At 39.4% G+C, this 23,647-nt stretch overlaps 1 protein-coding gene across 6 annotated transcripts; it reads left to right on the top strand.

The window, feature by feature from the left end:
- The first annotated feature begins 4,755 nt into the window (after positions 1-4,755).
- Positions 4,756-20,501, top strand: LOC121318725 (UDP-N-acetylglucosamine--peptide N-acetylglucosaminyltransferase 110 kDa subunit). 6 transcript variants are annotated; one of them, XM_041255721.1, is made up of 23 exons: positions 4,756-5,143; positions 8,866-9,046; positions 9,582-9,825; positions 10,237-10,305; positions 13,798-13,914; positions 14,199-14,278; positions 14,388-14,598; positions 14,802-14,942; positions 15,465-15,565; positions 15,761-15,914; positions 16,251-16,352; positions 16,709-16,888; positions 17,079-17,237; positions 17,353-17,442; positions 17,549-17,674; positions 17,886-18,056; positions 18,143-18,250; positions 18,338-18,502; positions 18,643-18,795; positions 18,952-19,204; positions 19,614-19,673; positions 20,012-20,135; positions 20,227-20,501. In XM_041255721.1, exons 1-23 carry the CDS (start codon positions 5,107-5,109, stop codon positions 20,405-20,407), a joined length of 3,207 nt encoding a protein of 1,068 aa, XP_041111655.1. In that variant the 5' UTR covers positions 4,756-5,106; the 3' UTR covers positions 20,408-20,501. The 6 variants fall into 6 exon arrangements, with proteins under 6 accessions (XP_041111655.1, XP_041111658.1, XP_041111657.1 ...); XM_041255724.1 differs by having other exon boundaries at positions 4,757-5,143; positions 8,896-9,046; positions 14,388-14,583; positions 18,143-18,259; XM_041255723.1 differs by having other exon boundaries at positions 4,757-5,143; positions 8,896-9,046; positions 18,143-18,259.
- The last annotated feature ends 3,146 nt before the right edge of the window (positions 20,502-23,647 follow it).

The following is a 23,647-nucleotide window of genomic DNA, read 5'->3' as shown; positions in this document are numbered from 1 at the left end:
GGAGGGAGGAGGGAGAAGAAAAAAAAGAAACAGCCCTCTTGGAAATCTGCCCAGGGCTAAAAGGCTCTTTGAATATTGCCTCAAGCATCCAACTGGGTATTTTATTCAGTTCAATTTATTTAGTTTGGCACTTTTAGCAAATACCATTGAGAGTAATACAATCAGAGCTTAGGGACAGCCGTCTCTAAACCTGGAGACACTGTGTGTTAAAACCAGTTATTAGGTACTCATTACCCATTCTGTACATGGCATTCAAAATGGCAAAGCCAGTAGGACTAAATTACCTGTTTAGACTATTAAAGCTTCCTTGTCCTGCAATCATGCTCAGTTTGACACTGCAATATAATTGATTGTTGTGTGTTCACTACATAGTTTACATTCCTTATAGGTAGTTTAGCTGATGGTAACAGCCCATTGACTACCTGTACCACACATCAAAATAATCCACATTTTTTCAGCATGCTCCACGATAGCCCACAGCATCAAACTTTCACTGGGCTAGATGGCACAGCTAGCAAATTCACTAAATCTTTGTATAATTCACGCCATAAGCAAAGTGGTTGTTGGTGGTCTTGACAGAAGGCCATACACAAAACCCAATGCAATTTGGAACATTTGTGTTTGAGAAAGGTCCAGGACTGAATGGCACGGCTCAAGACTGGGGCTTACTTGCTTGAAGAGGGGAAGCATGGTGTCTTGTGCGCCAGTCAGTTGTAATGTTGATGTGAAGCACCCTGGGACTGCTCTTGGGTTACGGAAATTTAAAAAAGGTAGACACAGAAACTAACAAGAGCTAGTTCCTCCAGATCCTGTGAGGTTCCAGCTAATGTTTATAATGGCCAGTTATTAGGGTATAGTACCATCCCACCCAGGAGTCAGGAAGGCAGGGAGTCCTAAAACACTAACAACTAACAATGACCTCCTCCAGGGACAGAATCAGCCAGGAGGGCACTGAGGAGCTATGTGTTCACTTTCACACAGACGTGTTTGTTGTTTTGTTTCTCATTGTATAAAATAACTCAATTTCCCAGGGGTCTTTGCTCCAGGAACGTCGACCCCAAAGCTCCACGATCCCCTAAATTGTAAGGCAGTACCAGTATAAAATGATAATTACTTGCAGCCACTTTAGAACCCAGGCCTCTGCTAAGCTGAAAGTGAAGATAGTGAATTAGATTTCTGCATCATCTGGTAAGAGGTGCAATCAGTGACACATTTCATAATCGAATATCGGACAGGTAATAATCCACAATGCACTGAGAACAACTCTTTATTATTCAAAAGCAAAGGCAAGATGTAGACTCTTCACAAAAAGCCTTTAAATACAGCTGAAAACATAAACGTGTCATGTGCATCTTATTATATGTATACTATAATATATGCATTGACTAAAATATTACTATTAATTCTATTACTAAAGAGCAAGAACACTGATTTTTTCATTTAGTTCTAACATTTCTCATCACAAAACAAATACAAATGGAAGCTCTTTAGTCATCTCTAAATCCTTTGAGATGAACTGCCTTTTGTAAACATGTCTAATGGATTAACCAAAACAGAAAGAAACAGTATAGTGAGGATGTGTTACAGCACATCCTCACTTACAAAGAAATCCTCTCCAGGGTGCTTACTTTTAAATAAGTCTTTAAAATACAGTCCTAGTTGACTGAAGTTACAATAGATAAAATCAGGTCTTACAATGGATAAATGTTCTTGCTTTTCTTTGGCATACACATGTTAAACAAAGCCCCTGGAATTCAACATGACAGTTGTGTACAGGTATATCGCGGCAAAGCACTCTGACCTGACTGCAAACCCTGACTGTACTAAAACACAGTCAGGGCACTACAAATCCGTCCAACAAAACAAGATGGTCTGTTTTTTTATTAAATATTTACAAAGACCCACAAAGACTGACCTTTATTAATTCATCTAGGCTTTTTCATCTCCCAGAATAGCCCCGTTTCGGAGCCTGTGTGAACCAAGAATAAATACAACATGTCACTGGCCCAACAAAGCAGAGCTTCTTTTTTTCTCCTCCCTGAACAGCCACCCCACATTTGCACAAAGATAAAAGGAGATATCAAACCAGGCAGAGGGAGATGACATCACCTTGCACATCTAATAATGCAGCATTTCCCAAGACAAATGCTAACTGTTTATTATCTGGGACAGTCCTACTGCTGAACTGAGGTCCAAGGGCACTTATACAAATTAGCAGTCAGAGCTCTGTGGCCACTTTATTAGACACGTACCTGATATACTGATGATGACACTAGAATTGTTTTACCTCTAGATTTTTAATTTTTGATACATTTAGTGGAACTCTTTTTTTATTGGTTCAAATATGCTATAGAAGAATTGCTGCATCCTAGTACCTGTGCTGTAGGTCACTGTAGGCCATTGAATTTAATAGGAATTAGCAGCAGCAGCAACTTTACATCTCTGGAGTTGTAACTGAAATATTTGCATATCCCAAATTTGTGTACAAATAAAGAACTAAATTGTTTTTACCACACAAAATGGGGGTCAGTGATAATGTTGCTAATGCTAGTAAGAGGTAAGAAATGTGATTTTATACCCTCGGTTAATGCTCCTTTAACAGGTATGGAGAGCCCTATGGTTTGGGAAGGACATAGTTAAGCAAACCGGGCCCTCTCATCAGAGGATGAGCCTTCTTTGTTTGGCCCCATTCCGAGTATTATTGTGCGCTAAACACTGTTTCCGAGTGAAAACCCAAAGAATGTGGCGATGAGGTCATCGATTGAAGTTGGTGTTTTTTGATTCAGTGTGATAGAGGGGTCAGTGAGAAAGGACAGCAGCCTGTCTGGGTGCTGCTTCAATTGGGGGGGGGGGTGGGGGGGGGCATGTTTGACAAGTCTCTGTCCACACGTGAAGAAGACCTGGCCATCTCCTGGGAAAAATAAACATGTTTTCTGAAAGAAATTTAATTAAACAGTGAGGGATGGGAACAGGCCTCACCTCTCCCAATGCAGATTGGGAGTGGAGCACACAGATACATTGTGTGTTCAATAACCAAGTGAACTAAGTATTTAAATGCAATAGAGGCATATTGCACTGTCTCATTGTGCTGCTGTTATTTGATTTGAGCAGTTCTCATGATGCCCCAACCCCTCAAAACTACCTTCAGGGCTTTCAAGGCAATAGATTTTTGGTCATCTACAAAAAATAAACACAAAAAGGGTAATAAATACCTTTATAAAATTGTACCACAGCAACACTGTGCACTGTATTTTTACAGTTTTCCCATTGTCATACTGTGTACTGTGCATCAGTCTGGGCTTTACAGTGCTTACCTATGTTTTATTATACTTCGACTATGCTTTATTACACATTGTTATGCTTTTACAATGGTAAACTAAAAAAAACAAATCCACCAAGTGTTTAATATAGTTATCATTTCCATAGCTGCAGCAAGTAGGGTGGCAAAGCTTGTGTTAAGTGGAGTTCAAACACAAAAGGGACCATCTCTGTCTCGCATGGGGAACCTAAATAGGTGTGAAAGAACATGGAGATGCCTGCTTTATCAGTGAAAATGGTACTGAAGCTAATTGCTAGAGAAGTCCAATCGGCTTCACGTTTTAGGGACTGAACCTTTACAATAGTTCTCCCTAGTGGTTCATAAATGCACTAGAATGAAATATTGACTTTAAGATGTGTGGCCCAAGCATGCCTCTTAGTGTCAAGAAATGGTATTGCAGTTGTGGCTACTGAATACAGGAAAAACGATTAATAGTGCTCTCTTAAAGAATCTGTAAAAAAAAAAAAAAAAAAAAAAAAAAAATGTAATTTTACCATAGCTGAATAGCTTAGCTAAATGGTGCACATTTACTATACACGCAGAGCACATCATGCACCTGTGTGTATTACATTATGTTTTATATTATTATTATTTAAAACGTGTTGTTTAATTTTGTAAAAACACTTCGTTTTATTATTGTTTACAGCTTGGATGTGGTTAAAATGCCGCATTCAGATAAATTTGTGAGAATGCGTGGTGTGGTCTCCGTCGATGATATTACTGTACCAGAGATTTATTTTTTCGTGTGATTCACAGGTGTTTTCTCTGCGATCTCCAGGTTAAATGCATTATTCCTGGCTGACTGTTTACTACATGCTGCGCACTCCAGTGTGTGTACATGCTCTTCATTTTAGTTTCAGCTCCAGGTTCATGCTGATTACATGCAAATGGGTTAATACGTTTAAACTTTCCCTTATTAACCTAAAGCAAAACACTTTAAAAACACATTTTGTGTTAAATTAAAGGGGGTGGTTAATAATTAACATTTCATTGTACAAAACTGAGCATTCAGTACAAGTTTGTTTAAAAAATGGCATTTAAAAAATATACTAAGTACTTTATTGCTTTACCTACGTTTTTCTTGCACCAGGGTCACCCACTCCCTACAGTAAAAACTTTCATCTACACATGCGCACTGTGGCTTCTATTGCCGCAATGCTACCGCGGAGTAATACATGAGCTCTGTCTTAACCCTAATACGCTGAGCACTTCAACATCAGCATTTACGCGACTGGAAAATCCTCCATGAACTTAAAATTCTTTGGAGCTTAACGTGTAGTGCTATCAAAAATCATTTAAGTGCGCCTTAATAATAACCCACAAAGCAATGTGGAGAATTACTTTGTCAACATTCTTGCAGAACAACTATAGGGACTATAGGTGTAAGCGGAAGTAGTGCCAACCTGAGCCGCCATTTCAGGAGGTCAGCATTGATAATGCTAGAGAAATTTTACTAACGCCATACATCTATGTGCGACTTAATATCAGCAAAGCAATCGAGAGTGTAAATGTCAGACATTTTGATATACAAAAACGAAAATAGTAAGGATTGAAAAGCTTAGATTAATAATATACAACAATACTGGTTGTTGAAGTATACCAAAGTTAATATTATTAGTTGGAAAGCAGTTTATCAGCGAGATAAATAACTTACTTAAAAAAAAGAATAGAACCCGCGGCCTCTACGGTTTGGAAGTAAACAACAAACCATCGAAACAGCAACATACTTTCTCTTCTATTTTATTTGTTTTCTGAATTTACAAAAGAAAATCTACAACATCGACACAATGGCAACTTCAGTTGGCAACGTGGCTGACAGCACAGGTAAATAATTTAGTAATACAATAATAGTACTTTAAAAAAAAAAAAAAAAAAAACTGCTAGGAAACGCAAGTGTGCACGTAGCTGTGTTGTATATGGAGGGCAATATAAGTAAGCTGCTAGTCGTAATAGCACCAAATCTAATTAAATTCCATGGTGATCGTGACCTATAAACCGAGACTTTGGTATGTAGAATGTATTATTAAAAGGAACACACTAGTCTCAATAGTAAATGTTATGTGTATTTGCATGCCTGCATTCTGGAAAGGCATACTTTGAAAATATAATTCGGGGCAAAACTGGTGTATTTATGAAATATTTTAAAGTTCTATTCATGAAATATTTGTCTTTCCAATTTCTAAACTCACGCTGAGTTACATTTTTTTTATGATTCGTAGTAAAAGCTGGGAAAAATCACACACCACGGCCTACTTCAAGGATCTTGACACTGATTTATAGGCTATATGATTGTCTGGTTTTGGGATTCAATTATTTGATTGGTATTAAATAGTGTATGTGTAATTTTGAATCGGAATTTGTCAACCCTAGTTTCAGTAGTATACCCAAAAATATGACCTACACTTAAGTAGGATAAATAAAGTATTGGTTAAAATTATTTGTAGATATTTTCGATTCCCAGATGTTGCCCACATTCAAGATTAGAAGGGCGGTGACCAAAGTGTGGATGAGAACGCAGAGAATGTGGTGGGCCCAGTTACAGGATTTGTGTTCACTGGGGAAAAAAATAAAATAGTAATTGGCCTCAATGTTCAAGATGCTGAACTGAAGTAGGTGGTGGTGGATCTTCATCGAGCTTTCTGGAAAACGTGCATTGTTTGGTGGCGGGGGCTCACAAAAACCAAGGTTACTCTAGCTGGCATCATCCATGATTATAGACTTTTTGTTTCATTACATTTAGGAGTTTCCATTTCATCTATCAGTTGTGTGTTTAAATCAATCACTTTTTTTGTCTACTTTCCCTGTTTGCATGACTTTGAAAGCATGTATGTACTATAGTACTGTCCAATACAGTATTTGACAGGGATGGAAATTTCTCGGGTTACAGTGCAGTAGGAACCATTCCAGGTTTTGTTGAATTTTTGTAACAACCTTTTTAAATACTTTTTATTTATTGCATTTTATATAGCGCTTTATATACAAAAGTATTGCAAAATACTGTACCGTGCAGAAAAGACCACGATGCATTTTTATAGCATGTCGCACATACAACTGCCACAATTAGACCGCTTAAACAACATTATACACAATACAAAAACAGCAAATTTGAAGTTACATTAAAACCAACGAAGACAAGAAAGCCATTTTATAAGTGATTTTTAGCCATGAATTCAACTGTAACGGTCCCATCTTCTCTGACAAACGAAGGCAGAGCATTCCGTAATTTAGGAGCTCTACAAGGAAAAGCTCTTCCTCCCATGGTGCTTTTATTGACCCTAGATATAACCAGCAGCCCCCCCGTCCTGTGATCTCGGAGTGTGGTTTGGAAGATACAGGGCCAGTAACTCCTGCAAATAACTAAGTGCTAATCCATTCAGGGCCTTGTAAGTTAACAGCAGAACCTTAAAATCAATTGTGTACTGCACAGGGAGCCATTCTGAGCAAGCTGCAAGCAGGATACCACACATTTTGGGACACCAGAAAAAAGTGCATTACAATAATACATTCTAGATTAAACAAAGGCATGCATTAGTCTTTTGGCATCAGATACGGAAATACTCGGTCAAAGTTTGGCTTTATTTTTCTCATGGTAAAAATATGCTTTAGTAACTTCCCTAATATGAGTGAAATGACCCCCAAACTCTTAATTTCTAGTTTAAGTTTTGATGAGTTTGAAAAGGTGGTTTTAGTCGGTTCTGTGAGCCCACTAGCATAACTTCTGTTTTTATCTGAATTTAACATTAGAAAATTCTGTGCCTTCCGATGCTTGATGTCTGTAAGGCAAGTAGCTAAACACCCAGGCAGAAGAAATTTCTGGCTTTAGGGACAAATATAGCTGGGTATCATTAGCATAGCAATGGAAGTTCACTCCGTGTCTGTGGATAATGTCACCCAACGGTAACATATATGTAATGAAAACAAGGAACCTACAGTGGAAACCTGTGGAACATCTACAGACAACTTCCAGTAATGCCGGTTTTTACCTCCCCAATAGAGATGAACTGAAACCTATTGGAAAGATAAGATTTAAACCAGGATAGGGCAAGGCCAGACAGTCCTACTTTTCTTTCAAGACGATTCAGTAGGATGGAATGGTGTACAGTATCAAAGGCAGTACTTAGACCAGAAGAAGTAAAACTGGTGGAAAGCCTGAGTTGGAGCATATCAGCAAATCATTCACAACCAGCCTGAAACTTCTCGAATATACCATTGAGTTAGAAAGTGTTGTAATTGAATTGCAACAACTCCCTCTAGAACCTTATCTAAGAATGGTAGGTTGGAGATTGGCCTATAGTTATTGAGGACTTTAGGGTCCAAATTGTGTTTTTTAAGCATAGTCTTTACCACAGCTACGGTAAGGACTGAGGGGACAATATCGGAGGAAAGTGAAACATTTATCATTTTTTAAATGTGAGTATTAGTAACACCAAGAACATCTTAATTGTGTTAGGAATAGGATCAAGAGAGCATGTAGTAGCTCTCATATGTTGAACTAGCTGTGTCAGTTCCTGCAAGGTAATCAAAGAAAAAGCCCCCTATAGTAGCCTTTAATAGGTGTAGTTGGTAAAATTGTGCTGGATTTTTTTTTTTTTTTTTAATAGGTGCCTGTGGAATATAATTTCTGATATCTAGTATTTTATTTTTAAAGAAATGTAAGACAGACTGTAGGACTATTAGGGGAAAGATTTATCTAGGGTAGCAAAACTAAATCTAGGATAATTTATTTGTTTTAAAAAAAAAAAAAAAAATAATAATAATATGGTTATCTAGCCAACTCCAGAGCCTTCCTATATTTAACCAGGTGGCCCTTCCATGCGATGTAATAAACGTGCACTTTACATTCCTGCCATCTCCGTTCTAGTTTTCGACCCCCCTATTTAATCTTCGGGTTGTATCATTAAACCACTGTGAGCTTTCTTAAGACACTCTTGAGTTTTGATTGGCGCTACAGTGTCTAAGATACCAGTCAAGGTAGTGGTGTATGTGTTAACCAGCTCATCTGCTGATAAGGACTGAGTGATAACCCAAGCTTAGGCATGTCTAGTTGAGTTCATAAAGCCTGGAAAGGCTCAAACTGCTATGAGCACTTGATCACTAACCACATCTGTTCTGACACTCTTAAGGGAATCTATGCTACTAATGCAACATTACAAACTGATTGCATAAAGCAGGGAAAACAGTATGTTGACAGCACTTTTTTTTTTCTTTAATATCAAATATTTGTAGACTGCTAAATAAATGATGTGCCTAGCCATGCAGCTTTCCTGCTTATGTACTTTGAGATGCAACCAAGGGATGATACTAGGCTGTTGCACAGCTACAGTGTCTTGTGAGCACAATACTGGTCTGGCATTATCTACCCCTGCCCTGTATGCAGAGCTGCAGGGTTCAGTTAATTATTTTATTTATGAATTCGTCATTCTCCACTTATTTTAACAGCATGTTTTTTATGCATGTTAGTTATGTTTTTCCATTCTAGTTGGTTGTATTTGTTTCCATTCTCTAACTTGTTGTTTTCCCCTTGGATGTGTTGGTGACTGCTCCAGAACCAACAAAACATGTGCTTTCATTCCAAGGGTTGGCAGAACTGGCACATCGTGAGTACCAGTCCGGTGATTTTGAGGCTGCAGAGCGACACTGCATGCAGCTTTGGAGACAAGAGCCGGACAACACGGGTGTTCTGCTGCTGCTGTCCTCCATCCACTTCCAATGTCGTCGACTTGACAGGTAGAATGTGGAAATACTTATGATTGCTTTACAAGCTGTGTTGCTATGGGTTTGCCATGCTAGGACACGGTGCTTTGAGTGCGGTTCTAAACAATTCTTTCTATCCTACAGGGCATTGGGGTGCTGTCAACTTAATCTTTTTACCTGCTCTGTTTTTCTGTCTTTGTCTCTAACTGGCATGCTCTTTCTCCGTCTCTCTCTGTACGCAGTACTGTTTTGTACTTGTTTTTGCTCTAACCTTTCACAATGCTAAAGTTCATTGTTATTAACTACTTTTAAATAACTTTTGTTATGAACAGCAGCAGGTAAGGCTTTTGAAATGCACTACACTGTTGCATAGGCACGTAAAGGCTTCAAGAACATTAGAAATGTCAGAGTAATGTAATGTCATATTTCTGCCTGCAGTTCAGTATCATCCAACTCTTAGGCAAATAGCAATTTCAACTCAACCCTTGTAAAACACTAGGTTTTAACTTGTGTGGACTTGAAGTTTTATTCACCCAGGTCTGTGATTGGGTTTGCCCTCCCATTGCAGGTCGGCACATTTCAGCACTCTGGCTATTAAGCAGAACCCAATGCTGGCTGAGGCTTATTCCAACCTGGGTAATGTGTACAAGGAGCGTGGGCAGTTACAGGAGGCTATTGAGCACTACCGGCATGCATTGAGGCTCAAACCGGATTTCATCGATGGATACATCAACCTGGCAGCAGCACTGGTGGCAGCAGGAGACATGGAGGGAGCTGTGCAGGCTTATGTGTCTGCACTTCAGTACAACCCGGTTAGTACCAAGTATAATACAGTCCACTCAGTACTGATCCTCCCTAGAATTGTATGCATGAGCAAATTTTGCAGTACTTGTATTGTGTAGTGTGCAGTTTAACGTAACGGTGCCAATGCCCTTCAAAGTCAATGCGGAATCTTTTAAAGTACTCTACTATAGCACATAAAAAGAAAGGGAACATTGGTAATTCACACTTGATAGTAACACTTGTCCACAAATTAAGATTTGCTGCAAAGCATTAAATTGCTCTTTCTCTCAGCCAGCAATTTTAATGCCTTGTCGCATCTGTTCTTTGTGTTTTTGGTTGAGAAAGCAGAGAGTTAAGATATTCAGCATTATTTTAATTTGGTTGCTGTTATTATAATAATTTCTAACTGCTGTATTTATTTATTTGTTGTTTTTCTCCAGGATTTGTATTGTGTTCGCAGTGACCTAGGGAATCTCCTCAAAGCCCTGGGTCGCTTAGAAGAAGCTAAGGTAGATCCATCCTGGTTGAAATTTTAGGTTTATTTTTTTTTTTATGAGAAGAAAAAAATGTGCACACAATCAGCCAGCTGAATAGCTCAGTAATTCACTGTTGAGGAAATGTGTGAAGGCCTTTCCCTAAGGATGAGGTAATCGAATGCGGTTTCTGAACTGCAGAACTGATGCAAACCCGGACACAAGCCTCAATGCACAGCCAGACCCCCCATCTCTCCTTCCTTGTCACTATATTCTTAGCAGGGTAAATAAATATATATATCCTGCCCTGCACCCTAACGAAGTAGGGTTTCCTCTGCCCTTCAAACAGATGGCCAGTCTGTTTCTGAATGTGAACCCTCCTAATCCAGGTGTACCTTTGCTCAGCACAGGACAACATAGCTACTGGAGAGAGAGAGAAAAGGAATTTGCTTAAGGCTTTGGACACACATTTATAATGCCAGTGTGTGTTTTATTTTTAAAAATAGACCCACCCCTGTCCCTCAAAGCTAAGTTAAAGCATCTGTATTTTAAGTCCTCACTATTCCCATTAGCCACTCCACTTCAGCACCTGACATCCAGAGCCTGCCAAACAGGAAGAAAGGCTAGTAATCTGATATCCATATATAAATAAAAAAGACAAGTTCTAGATTGAGCTTGGAAGGATGGTGCTGGTTTGGTCTTGTGATAAAATGGACTGATAAATATAGTAATTTGGTATAAGAAATAAGATGGCTTCTTGCCCCTTTTGGAAGAAATTCAGTTTTCTGTCAACCAAAAGCAGCAAACAAAATAAACTAAAGATAATATATTATGGCAAAAGCTTTTGCTGCTTGGCTTTTATAGCTGCCATTCGAGTGGGAGTAGATTGAACTTAGTGGAATTGGCTGTTGTGTTTTATTTACTCGCCGGGTTACAAGCCATCTTATACAGTGCTACAGGGGTGAGGAACGGGGAGGAGCCTGAGGCAGTCTGTCCGACTGCACCCCTCTGATCTGTCGTTCCGAGCTCCGCGCGCCTGCACAGGGACCAGTGGAGTGTACGCGCGGAGTAGCTGTCTGTTTGAGGACCCAGGCGTGCAGCCGAGGCGCTGAGTTGGGATTGGCTGAGCCTGCCAACTCAAGCCAATCCTGTACTTTTCTCTGGTTTCAATGCCCTGCATTTACAAAAATAAAGCATTTTAAATAAAAGAACATTGACATGTGCTGGCCTTTTACATTTCTGTTAACTGCCCCCCCCCCCCTCTTAAATTTATGGCCTGAAGCTGTCAATAGTTTTCATAGAATCTTTAAATTACAAAAGGAAGAACTAGATTTCCATCCTGGGGTGGGGGGGATGTGGATGGGACTTTGTGGTGTGGGAGAGTGTCAGTGCTTTTCATATAAAGCTAACCAAAAAAAGGGCTGACTTTCTATTGGTATTTGTAAAAAGGTCCCCTTATTGAATGTGATGAGTTTGTGCCCATTGTCATTTAGCCAAGCAGACAGCTAACATCATTTTGCACTTCACTGCACGCTTCAGAGCGACTGGGATAGTGAGAGTGCGCACGCAGCAAGCACTGACCTCTTTATTTCAGAGCTGTGGAGGCATCTAGATTCAGTTTTACATATTCAGATTTCTATCCGTTGGCCAGGATTCAAGGAAACAGGACAGAAAAGAATGCAGGTGTTACGCACAAGTTCAAAACATAGTTTATTGATTGATTATTCTTAATAATTACATGTGGTCAGTTCATTTGGGAAGATTAAGCCAGCCAACCCCCTCCTTTTGTATAAGTGAAATTAAATGTTTGTTTAAAATTGACAATGAGAGCCTTTCTTCCTACCCTTTCCGAGTACATTCCCACCCCACCATTTTCTTTTGAAAAAGTCAAATCCATTTCTTACTGCATGAATGGAAACCTAAAAGATGGAAACTTCTAGAGAAACAAAAAATAGTAACTTGGATTTTTTTTCTGTGTATTTCGAAAGAAAGATACTGTACTATTTGCAGACTCTTACTAACGCTCTTGTTTTCTTATTTTGTCTCTCTTGGTTTTTTCACAACTGATATTGTTATTTAGAAGGTTTCAGGTGGGTGAAACTATTCCAGCGTAGGTGCCTCGCTGAAAGGAACTAGGGCAGCATCACTCCTCACCTCCTCTTCCAGCTCCGGCCGCCCCCGACAAAGTCGAAAAATATGGTAACGGGTTTGTAACTGCCACGAAAAGAAACAAATACATTTCACTCCATGCCTGAATTCTTCTATCTTGTGGCTTCTAAAACATAACAAGTAATTGAAAACAGTAGTATATTTTTGTTTCTTTTTTAAATATTAGTAGCCATGTAAAAGCCTTAAGATAAATTGGCAATAGCTAAACAGTATACAAAATAAAAACAACAACAAAAAAAAACCTTCTAACTCTCCAGCTTAATTGTTTTTTCCTTTTTTTTTCTTTTTTTTCTTCTTTATTTGGACTTGCAGTGTTCTGCTGGTCTGATGCGCTGTGAGTCTGCAGTAGCGCAAAGGCTGCGCAGCGAGTATTGCTCAAAGCGTGCACATACGAAAAATCTCTGCACTGGAAACTGCAGATTGGGCATGCAGTCTTGGGCTAGCATGGCACCCAGCGGCTATCCAGTAAACTGAGGAACAGTTGGCTGATCAAGGAGATTAGAACACAGTACCTATATAGTAAAGAGAACAACGCTCCGAAAGTAAATTTCCCTTAAACTTGGTGTGCTACAAATTCTTATGCACTGGAACTGTGATTTTGTGACCGCTCCTAAGTAGGCTTTACATCACGTCCTTTAAGCTGGAAGTACAGAGTGTGTGCCTAACTGGTTTGGGGTTTCTGCACCCAATCTGCGGTTTACTTGAAGAGTCTGCGATTGCACCAGCGAAGCGGCATTTAGAGTGGCCCGCGCAGCGAGCGAGCGGCAAATGCGCCAGCGTGGGTTTTTGCGCCTGCATTACAGGGACCGTTACCCTCGCACAGAACTTGCATTTGAGGTTGTGAATTGATCAGAAAGACTTAATGGGGAAAAAAAATCTATTCATGATGGTTTTTACTAATCCCTTGCAGATTAACTTTCAAGCATTAAACCAGTTGAAATGAAAATTGTCTTTGCTTAACAAAATTTTAAATCTAAGTGATTTTGTTAATTCTACTGCTGGGAACACTGGTAATCCATGGAACCAATATAATTAACCATCTTATTTGAATGTTGGAAATTTAATAAGAGTTCCCGTATAACAGAAGAGTGCAAGCTGCTGCTCCAAAACTTGCTCCACAACTAAAGAATGTGTGCCTGTGCCTGGGTGCAGGTCGGATCAGCGCAGCGTAGGAAAAAGCAAGCAGTTTAGCGTGGCAGTGACATACATGCGCAAGCTAGCCTATGCTGCAGGCTCACTTTTTGCTTTTTGGAGAATGAATACTAATAGTTGTTTTCTTTCTTCCCTTTATTTTTATTCAATCTATTGTTTTTGAAAATCTACACCTCTGCTCCTCTGGTTTCATTGTTAACCCATCAGGCCTGCTACCTGAAAGCCATTGAGACTCAGCCAAACTTTGCTGTGGCTTGGAGTAACCTGGGCTGTGTCTTTAACGCCCAGGGGGAGATCTGGTTGGCCATTCACCACTTTGAAAAGGTAAGCAGAAAAGCTTGAAGATAAGGATTCAACATTAACATGCGTTATGCTTGCCACAAAGATCTGTAATTGTACATGGAGTACTGAATTTATTTGTCTACCAAATATACAAGTACGGGAGTCACATTAGCATGTGAATAAGAGAATCAGAATTGAAAGGAAAGGAACACGTTTGATATTAATTTAAGATGGTAGCATCCATTACAACAGGGTTTTAAAGATGTTAAGTTTACTGATTTTAATGCTGTGTCCTGAATAACATGTAAACTGATTTTGTTTTTCAGGCTGTAACTTTAGATCCTAATTTCTTGGATGCCTATATTAACTTGGGCAACGTGCTGAAAGAAGCCCGCATTTTTGACAGGTATTTTTTGCACACCTGTAGAGTTTTTTTTTTTTAGCTTGTGTTAATTTCAAACACTTCCCCTTTTGAAGTCAAATACCCAAGTATTTTCTCTTTGTTTCTCCTATAGAGCTGTTGCTGGTTATTTGCGAGCTCTCAGTCTGAGCCCAAACCATGCTGTAGTGCATGGGAACCTGGCGTGTGTTTATTATGAGCAGGGCTTGATTGACCTAGCCATTGATACATACCGCCGTGCCATCGAGCTGCAGCCACACTTCCCTGATGCCTATTGTAACCTGGCCAACGCCCTCAAGGAGAAGGGCAATGTAAGAAACTACACGGTGTGTGTGTGTTCAGACAGTTGTAAAGGAAGCATTTGTATGTGTCTTTTAAAAATAAAAACATACACATGCATGTTTGAGTGTCGGTGTATGTATATAGTCAGCATGTGTGTGTTTTTTTTTTTTTATAATAATTTTTTAATTATTATTAATTTGTAGCAAGGATGTGGTTCTTGAGGATACTAATGTGATTTTCTCTTCAGGTTGCTGAAGCAGAGGAGTGTTACAACACAGCTCTACGACTGTGTCCCACCCATGCTGACTCCCTCAATAACCTGGCTAACATCAAGAGGGAGCAGGGCAACATAGAGGAGGCAGTGCGGCTCTATAGGAAAGCCTTAGAGGTAAGTCTGAGGGCTGAATATGCCCTGGCTTTTAAGACTGTGAGAATGCATGCTGTACTTCTAAATCTGGGCAAATCTGTGCCAAGAGGGATGTTATGGCTGGGTTTGTGATACTCGGAGGTGCCAGAGTAATGCCCACATGTCAAGTAGGGGGTGCTGCAATCCTGACTCCTCTCCTTGTATATGGAGGACATTTTAGAAGAATGCATATTCAACCAGTTTGTCTCTGTGCTTCTGCTGGTGTCCTTTGAAATTGAGAGACCTATTCAAGTATAAAATGTACTCCTATTTTTGTTATTTTTCTAAACTAGAAACAGGTTTTACTGTGAGCTTCATCAGTCACTCCTGAGACCTAATTAGTAGATATGAAAGGGGAAACATTTTCTGCAAGGGATTGTCCATCTTTCAAATATTTGGTATAAGAGTTTGCAGTAAATACTAGAATTACTATACAGCAAATAATGTTGCTTCTATTTGTGTATTTCGCCTTGGTTCTCTTAGACAATGTTTCTTTGGTTGCAGGTGTTCCCAGAGTTTGCAGCAGCGCATTCAAACTTGGCCAGTGTATTGCAGCAGCAGGGCAAGCTACAGGAGGCACTAATGCATTACAAGGAGGCCATCAGGTATGGAAACAAACACTTCAATACAGTTCAGCTGAGTGAAGCACACAAAGAACCGTACCCCAAGTGCTATTGTCAGACTATTTATAAAACTTTGCCGTACAATGGTTTCATACAAAATGAAAAGCTTTGAAATCCCTTTAAATGTTTAATCTTTGTGAAATATATTTAATATAATACATTAATTTTTTTCTACAGAATAAGCCCTACCTTTGCTGATGCCTATTCCAACATGGGCAACACCTTGAAAGAGATGCAAGACATTCAGGGAGCTTTGCAGTGTTACACACGTGCCATCCAGATAAACCCTGCCTTTGCAGATGCACACAGCAATCTTGCCTCCATTCATAAGGTATACTTTGTTCCAGGGCAAAACATTCTCTGTTTGTTTGTTGTGGTCTGAAGGTTAGCTAGTCTCCTTGGATTCAAAACCAGACAGAATTAACTTCCTGATACTAATGTACATGGAATCCAATATTGGAAGCACATTAAATATTACTTATTGAACTTTTCAGAAATAAACTAGAAACTGGTTTTGTGCTCTCTGATTAGCACCGTTAATGTTAGGTAAGGTAGTAAGATGCAGTTCTTTCATAAGGAGCACGATTGTTAAATATGATCTATAATTGGCAAGAATAGTCTGAGGGAGATTTAAACTGTATGGAGTATTGACAAATCTGTCTTTAAGGACTCTGGAAATATCCCTGAAGCCATTGCTTCTTATCGGACAGCGCTGAAACTGAAACCTGATTTCCCAGATGCTTACTGTAATCTAGCACACTGCCTGCAGGTATGTTAAGGGTTGAATCCATTGCCAGTCTTGACTTCAAATGTGTAATAATGCAAAATTGGTTAGAGTTCAGTGCCCCAGATGTAGTTTTTTTGGTCTGCAGTAATCACTCCCAGAAATGTAAAAGCAGTAGTAATTTTAAATTGCTTATGAACTGCAGTGGTTAATTTGTGAAAGTAAAAATCACAGTTCGTACAACTACTTTATTTCAGGGTGAAATATTGTACAGGATGCCCTGTCAGAATAATGAATATAGTTGTATTGCTGCTGTATATTGAATCCTATTCATAGATTGGGTGCATATAACAGCGAACTCCTCCACAGGCTCTCCCTATTCTAACTGTCTCTTCCCTCAGATTGTCTGTGACTGGACTGATTATGATGAGCGAATGAAAAAGCTGGTGAGCATTGTGGCGGATCAGCTTGACAAGAATCGTCTTCCCTCAGTGCATCCTCATCACAGTATGCTGTACCCGTTGTCTCATGCCTTCCGCAAGGCCATCGCAGAGCGGCATGGGAACCTGTGCTTGGACAAGGTAAGGACTGGACTTTCGTCGGTATTTAAAGCACTTTTCTGTATATATTGACAGAAGTCGAGGTGTGTGTGAAAATATTTGTGCACTTGTTTCTAAGCTGTATTGCTGTCCTATTGAGACTTCTCATTGTGGGGTGCTAAAGTTTCCAGTGGTTTTACAAGGTTTTTTTTTTTTTTTTTTCTCTCTACAGATAAATGTTCTTCACAAGCCACCTTATGAGCACCCGAAGGATTTGAAGGCCAGCAACGGCCGTCTTCGTATTGGTTATATCAGCTCTGATTTCGGTAACCATCCAACCTCCCATCTCATGCAGTCCATCCCTGGCATGCACAATTCAGAGAAATTTGAGGTGAGAGAGGAGCAAGGGCCACCTGTTTACTGGGTCACTGCTTTCTGAGGTTTATTTTTTTGAATTGTCAAATTGACCTTGGGGTAATCTCTGTCTTTTGGTCTGTTGTCCTCAGGTGTTCTGTTATGCGCTCAGTCCTGATGATGGAACTAATTTCCGTGTGAAAGTGATGGCTGAGTCGCACCATTTCACAGACCTGTCCCAGGTAGAGACCACTAACTGTTTACAATTAAAAAAAATATATAATATATAAAATCTTCCAAAAATAATCAAAACAAACATATTAAATATTGTTCTGTGTTGTTCCCCAGATACCTTGTAACGGAAAGGCAGCAGACAGAATTCACCAGGACGGGATTCACATTCTCATCAACATGAACGGATACACTAAGGGGGCGCGCAATGAGCTGTTTGCTCTACGTGCTGCACCATTACAGGTAACGCTGCTGAATATTGTACATTGTAACCCATAAATGTAATTTCTGTAGTTTTCTGCTCCAAAACAAATCTATTTAATACTGCCAGACCATTGAAACTAAATTATTTTAGATACTTTCATAGTATGCAGGTGCATTTTGTTTGTTTTTGGTTTTTTTTGGCAGGTTTAGTTATGGGTAATGTTTTAATTAAACCTTTTATTTTTTACAGGCGATGTGGCTGGGATACCCTGGAACAAGTGGTGCGCCCTTCATGGATTACATCATCACTGATAAAGAGACGTCTCCACTAGAGGTGGCAGAACAGTATTCGGAGAAACTGGCTTACATGCCCAACTCTTTCTTCATTGGGGACCATGCCAACATGTTCCCACACCTCAAGGTAGTCTTGGGATTTTATCTGTCACGGTAGACATGGAGTACAGAGGTGGTTTTTCTTTTGGCTAACATTCTTATTTTGTCCTTCAGAAAAAGGCAGTGATTGATTTCAAGTCCAACGGACAAATTTTTGACAATCGCATTGTTCTAAACGGGATTGATCTGAAGGCCTTCCTGGACAGCTTACCAGATGTGAAGGTGATCAAGGTGTGCAGAATTATTGTTATAATTATTTTATTGTCAGAGTAAGACTTGTGTGTTACTTACTGCTGTATCCCTTTACAGTTGAAGTGCCCTGATGGCCAGGAAAGTGACAGCAACTCTGCCCTCTCAATGCCAGTCATCCCCATGAACACTGCTGCTGAGGCCATCATTAACATGATCAACCAAGGCCAGATCCAGGTCACCATTAATGGCTTCACTGTAAGCAATGGGCTGGCCACAACGCAGGTGAATATCACTATTAAATACAGAGCTACCATAGTGTACATGTTGACTGCCACTTGGAAGTTTTTTTGCAAAGCACACAAAGTTCCTATTTTGTTTTTTATATTTTGATTTACATTGCATATTTTCTGACATACCCGCAGATTAATAACAAGGCAGCAACTGGTGAGGAGGTCCCTCGCACCGTCATTGTGACAACACGTTCACAGTACGGGTTGCCTGAGGATGCAATTGTGTACTGCAACTTTAACCAGCTGTACAAGATTGATCCCCAGACTTTGCAGATGTGGGCGAATGTGAGTATTTAAAGCTCCTTTTTACTTGTTTACCAGTTTTTGGTACAGAGATACATAGAAGCAAGGTTAAAATGTGTTTTATGACTTAAGATGACATGATGGGTGTTCTTGTAATATTAAACAGAGGAGATGACTGTGTGTTTTGTTTTTTTGTAGATCTTGAAGCGTGTGCCAAACAGTGTGCTGTGGCTGCTGCGATTCCCTGCAGTGGGGGAGCCCAACATTCAGCAGTATGCCCAGAACATGGGACTGCCAGCCAACCGCATCATCTTCTCCCCTGTTGCACCAAAGGAGGAGCATGTGCGCAGGGGTCAGCTGGCAGATGTTTGTCTGGACACCCCACTTTGCAACGGGCACACCACAGGCATGGATGTGCTGTGGGCAGGAACACCAATGGTCACCATGCCAGGTAGTTAATAAAGAATATGTTTGTAAACAGTAATTGAAAAAACATCTGAAAGCCATAACATAATAAAAGCAAAAGGAGCACATACAAAATAAAACAGTAGTGCCAATACTTTTGTCACGAATGTATACTTTTTAAATAAGTTTGTTTTAATAGATTATTAGTGAAATTACTAGAAATTGTGTATTGGTTTTTTGTATTAATAAAAAGTGGTTAAAGTGTACTAAATGCTTGTTCTTAATTTCTTATGTTGAATTATGGTGTAAGTGTAGGGTGCCAATACTTTTGTCTGCAACTGTATATATTTCTGCATTTGTTAAGTGCTTGGAAGCGGTGTTTTAATGTAAATTTGAAAGTGTTTGTGAAGTAGATTGCTTTTCCTGTTTTGATCTTGAAGATTTTTTTTGTTTAGTTCTGGTAGGACAAGTTTGGAAACAGTCAGTCATCAGCTGCGGAAAGATGTTTCTCCCAGGTAATTTTTCCCCTCAAGGTGTTATTCTTAATATTCCCAACTCCAAGCAGCTGATACTAACATAGGACTTTAATTTAGGCAGTTGTGTACTGGGTAGCCTGATGAACTCCCTCAAGTGCATACCTAACTGTGTTGTTTAAGAAACTGCACTGAAATAAAGCTGTTGATTACCATTCCGCTAGCATTGATGACCCAAGTATCGAACTGTTTTAAATTTGGTATTGGGATATATTCTGTTTTATGTAATTACTAATATGTATTTGTTGATAAAGGTATATGTTTGTAGTTGAGAATAGGGAATAAAGTACCTAGATGTTAACAACAATTCTTTTTTCCAGGAGAGACTCTGGCATCCCGAGTCGCTGCATCCCAACTCACTTGCCTTGGCTGCACGGAGCTCATTGCTCAAAACCGCCAAGAATACGAGGATGTGGCAGTCAAACTTGGAACAGATATGGAGTAGTAAGTCCTCTATCACTAAGGAGCAAAATGTATTCCTTTTATTATTTTGAGAACTACGTTGTTGACCAGCTGTCCTGTTCTCTCTCGCCAGCTTGAAGAAGATCCGAGCCAAAGTGTGGAAGCAGCGTATCTGCAGTCCACTTTTTAACACCAAGCAGTACACCATGGACCTGGAGAAGCTCTATCTACAGATGTGGGAGCACCACAGCGCTGGAAATAAACCTGAACATCTTCTCAAACCCAAAGCACTGGAGACCACAGAGACCGCCTGAGCAGGGACTCTGCAACAGGAGTTTCCCAGCATGTCCTTGCATCCTCCCTTGCCTTTTTTTTTTTAGTTTGTGTTTTACTGCGTATACAGACACTTTTTTTTTTTTTTTTTTTTTTTTTTTTTTTTTTTTTTTTTTTTCCTGCAGCCTTGTGAAAAGACTCCATTTGCCAGAGAGCTTTCCAACAAGGGGGTTCTTCCTTTTTTTTTTTTTTAAACAGAAACCTGCTGATTTCCCCTGAAGATGGAGCCTTTTCATAACCTTTCAAATGTGCCAGGGTGAACTACCTGTTTACCCTGTTAAGAAATTGTGCTGTTTTCTGTACGAGCCAGGACAACCCCCCCCCCCCCAATTTGTAAATATGCAGGTTTAAAGTGGATGTCAACACAATCTCAAGTTGGACTGTTCATGAACATAATATACCCTACAGTAACTTAGTTCATTTTTTTTATTGATATGTTGAAATTCTTTTCATTCGGGCACAGAATAAATAATTAGTAATCTAATTCTATTGCTTATGGGAGTCCCTCTAAATAATTGCCACTTCGTTCTGCCTGGCATCCAATGCAGGTCACCTTCCTCAAACAAATGTCCATGCTGTACTCTTGTGGTTGGTACTTGCTTGTAGGGGGGAGGGGGTGATAGCCAAACTTTCTCTGTCAGTTTCTATTCAGCATTTACAATGCTGTGTAGAATGCATCTTTTATTTGTCCAAAGGTTTAAATCACTGAGATGATGCATCTCTGGTCACAGATTTAGTTTTGCTATTTTAAGTTTTTTTGTTAACAATTCCATCTGCAGTCCATGCTTCTTGTGGGAAGGGCCCAGGTAAGTATTTTTAAGATATGACTTATTTTTTTGCTTTTCAAAATTAATCTGAAGTATTTTTGCTGTTTTGAGATTTGGTGTACCTTTTTGTTGCACTGGCTTTTGATAAGAACTACACTGGAAAACTACAATTTAAGTATGCAACGTATCATTGTTATGGGGAAATGTTTATATAGAGTGGTCAAATAATTTTGTCTTTTTTTTTTTATTAATAGTAGCCCTAAAATGATTTGGAAATGCTGACTGTTTTGTATGTTGTAAATGTTTTGAAATGCGTTTCTGGGAAACGAGAGTTGGCAGATTTAGCGGCTGGCAGGTCTAGTTTTCCCCAATATACATGTAAATGTGTTTGTTTTGTTTTTGAGGGGCTCTTTTAAAATAACCCTTCAGTTTTTAATGGTAAATTTTAATTTTGTTTTTCCAGTGCAGTCATATCAACCATGTTAAACTGCTTGTCATGCAAAGGCGGGGCCTGGACTTCAAAGACTTTTTAAAATGTACTGCTGTAAATAGAGATGGTTGGAAACAAATACGTTGTTGGTGTCATTATTATTATTACAGGGGGCCTCTAATTACAAAGGGTTGAAAATCTATGGTGAGAACATTTGTCACTGCATTTTAATTTTGGGTGGAAATGAACACGTTTTTAAAAATGTAAATGTATTCCTGTTTGGTTTTTTGTTACTTTTTTTTTTTTTTTAAACTAACAAAGCAGTTCTGAAAAAAGCCTTTGTGGCATTTGATTCTAGAACATATTTTATATCAATGCTAAAAAAGGATTTTAAAAAGCATCCACCAGAAATACCTATAAAGGCTTGTTTAAATTCCAAAACAATGCAGGGCAATCCATTGCAGGAGAGGTGAAATAACATTAGTGTAAAATATCTGTAGATTGCACTTATAGTATGCCTAGTGGTGAAAGCATTTAGCATCTGTGTGAAGTCAATGGGCAATACAATTTTCCACCAAAACCTAATTTCGTGAATCACTTATGGCATACTTGAATACACCATGGTGTGTCATATCAACCCAACTACTCTATCTATCTAGAGTAATACTTGCTAATGTCATTAGCTATTGCTACTGAAAGATGGTTGAGAGGTACCTTTCAATTCTCATAATAGGGAGATGTTCAGTATATGACATAAAAAAAAAAAAAAAAAAAAATTAAGAAAAATCTGTCTTGATGTTTAACTTTACATACGCAAACCTTTGAGCGGTAGCTAACAAAATACTTCAATAAATCATACATTGATGCACTAGACCTGTGTAATGATGTTTAACCAATTACACAGTGTAACAATTTTTTTTTTTTTTTTTTTTTTGGTTCCTGGGTAGTAAGTGTTATTTCCTAATTGCTTATGCCTCAAAAGTATAGAAAATGGCTATTATTCCCCATAAACTTTGCTTTTGTGACCAGGACAGTGATATTTTGAAATTTACTAAAAATAAATTTAATTTATTTTCCAGAACATTCCAGATAGATTCAGTGCTGAGTAAACTTGGAGTAACTTCTAGAACTTTCCAGTAATATAAATAGTAGTATAAATACAGGGGCCTTAAGCCCACCAGTTCAGTTTAGTTCCAGCTGCCTAAGTGGATACATATCTGCATTTTTCTGAGATGGCATCAAGAGGCTGTAATGGTGGCATTCCTGATGGGTCTCCAAGGTGCTTTTACCAAGTTTCCCTGTTATCTTTGCCTTTGGGACAGCAGGGACACCAAGGCGCACTACCACAGGCGGGACTGGCCACAGCGGACCGAGTTCTCTGTGGGGAGGAACAACGTCAAGTGGGAGCCACTGGTGGACCCCCGGAAGGTGCTGATGTCACAACTGCACATCAAATTGGGCCTTATGAAACAATTTGTCAGAGCTCTAGATAAGGAGTCGGCAGCCTTCAAGTACCTTCAAGACTTCTTCCCTAAGCTGTCTGAGACAAAGGTCAAAGCCGGTGTCTTCGTCGGACCACAGATAAAGAAGATCCTGGAGTGCAATGAATTCCCCAAGAAGCTCACTAGTAAGGAGAAAGGGACTTGGAACAGCTTTGTCGCAGTGGATCGGGGCTTCATGGGCAATCACAAGGCTGAAAACTATGTGGAGCTGGTTGAGACTCTGGTGAAGAACTACGGCACAGTGGGCTGTAGGATGTCCCTCAAAGTCCATATCCTTGATGCTCATCTTGATAAATTCAAGGAGAACATGGGAGCGTACTCTGAGGAGCAAGGCGAGCGCTTCCACCAGGATATACTGGACTTTGAACGTCGCTACCAAGGACAGTATAACGAGAACATGATGGGAGACTACATTTGGGGGCTGATTTGTGAAAGTGATTTACACTATAAAAAAAAAAAAGAAAAAAAAAAACTACTCGCTTCTAAATCTTTTTTAGTCATTTTTGTATTACTTTAGTATAA

This window comes from Polyodon spathula, chromosome 7 (assembly GCF_017654505.1).
Source record: "Polyodon spathula isolate WHYD16114869_AA chromosome 7, ASM1765450v1, whole genome shotgun sequence".
NCBI classification, from domain to species: domain Eukaryota; kingdom Metazoa; phylum Chordata; class Actinopteri; order Acipenseriformes; family Polyodontidae; genus Polyodon; species Polyodon spathula.
This window is presented reverse-complemented; position numbering and strand designations above follow the sequence as displayed.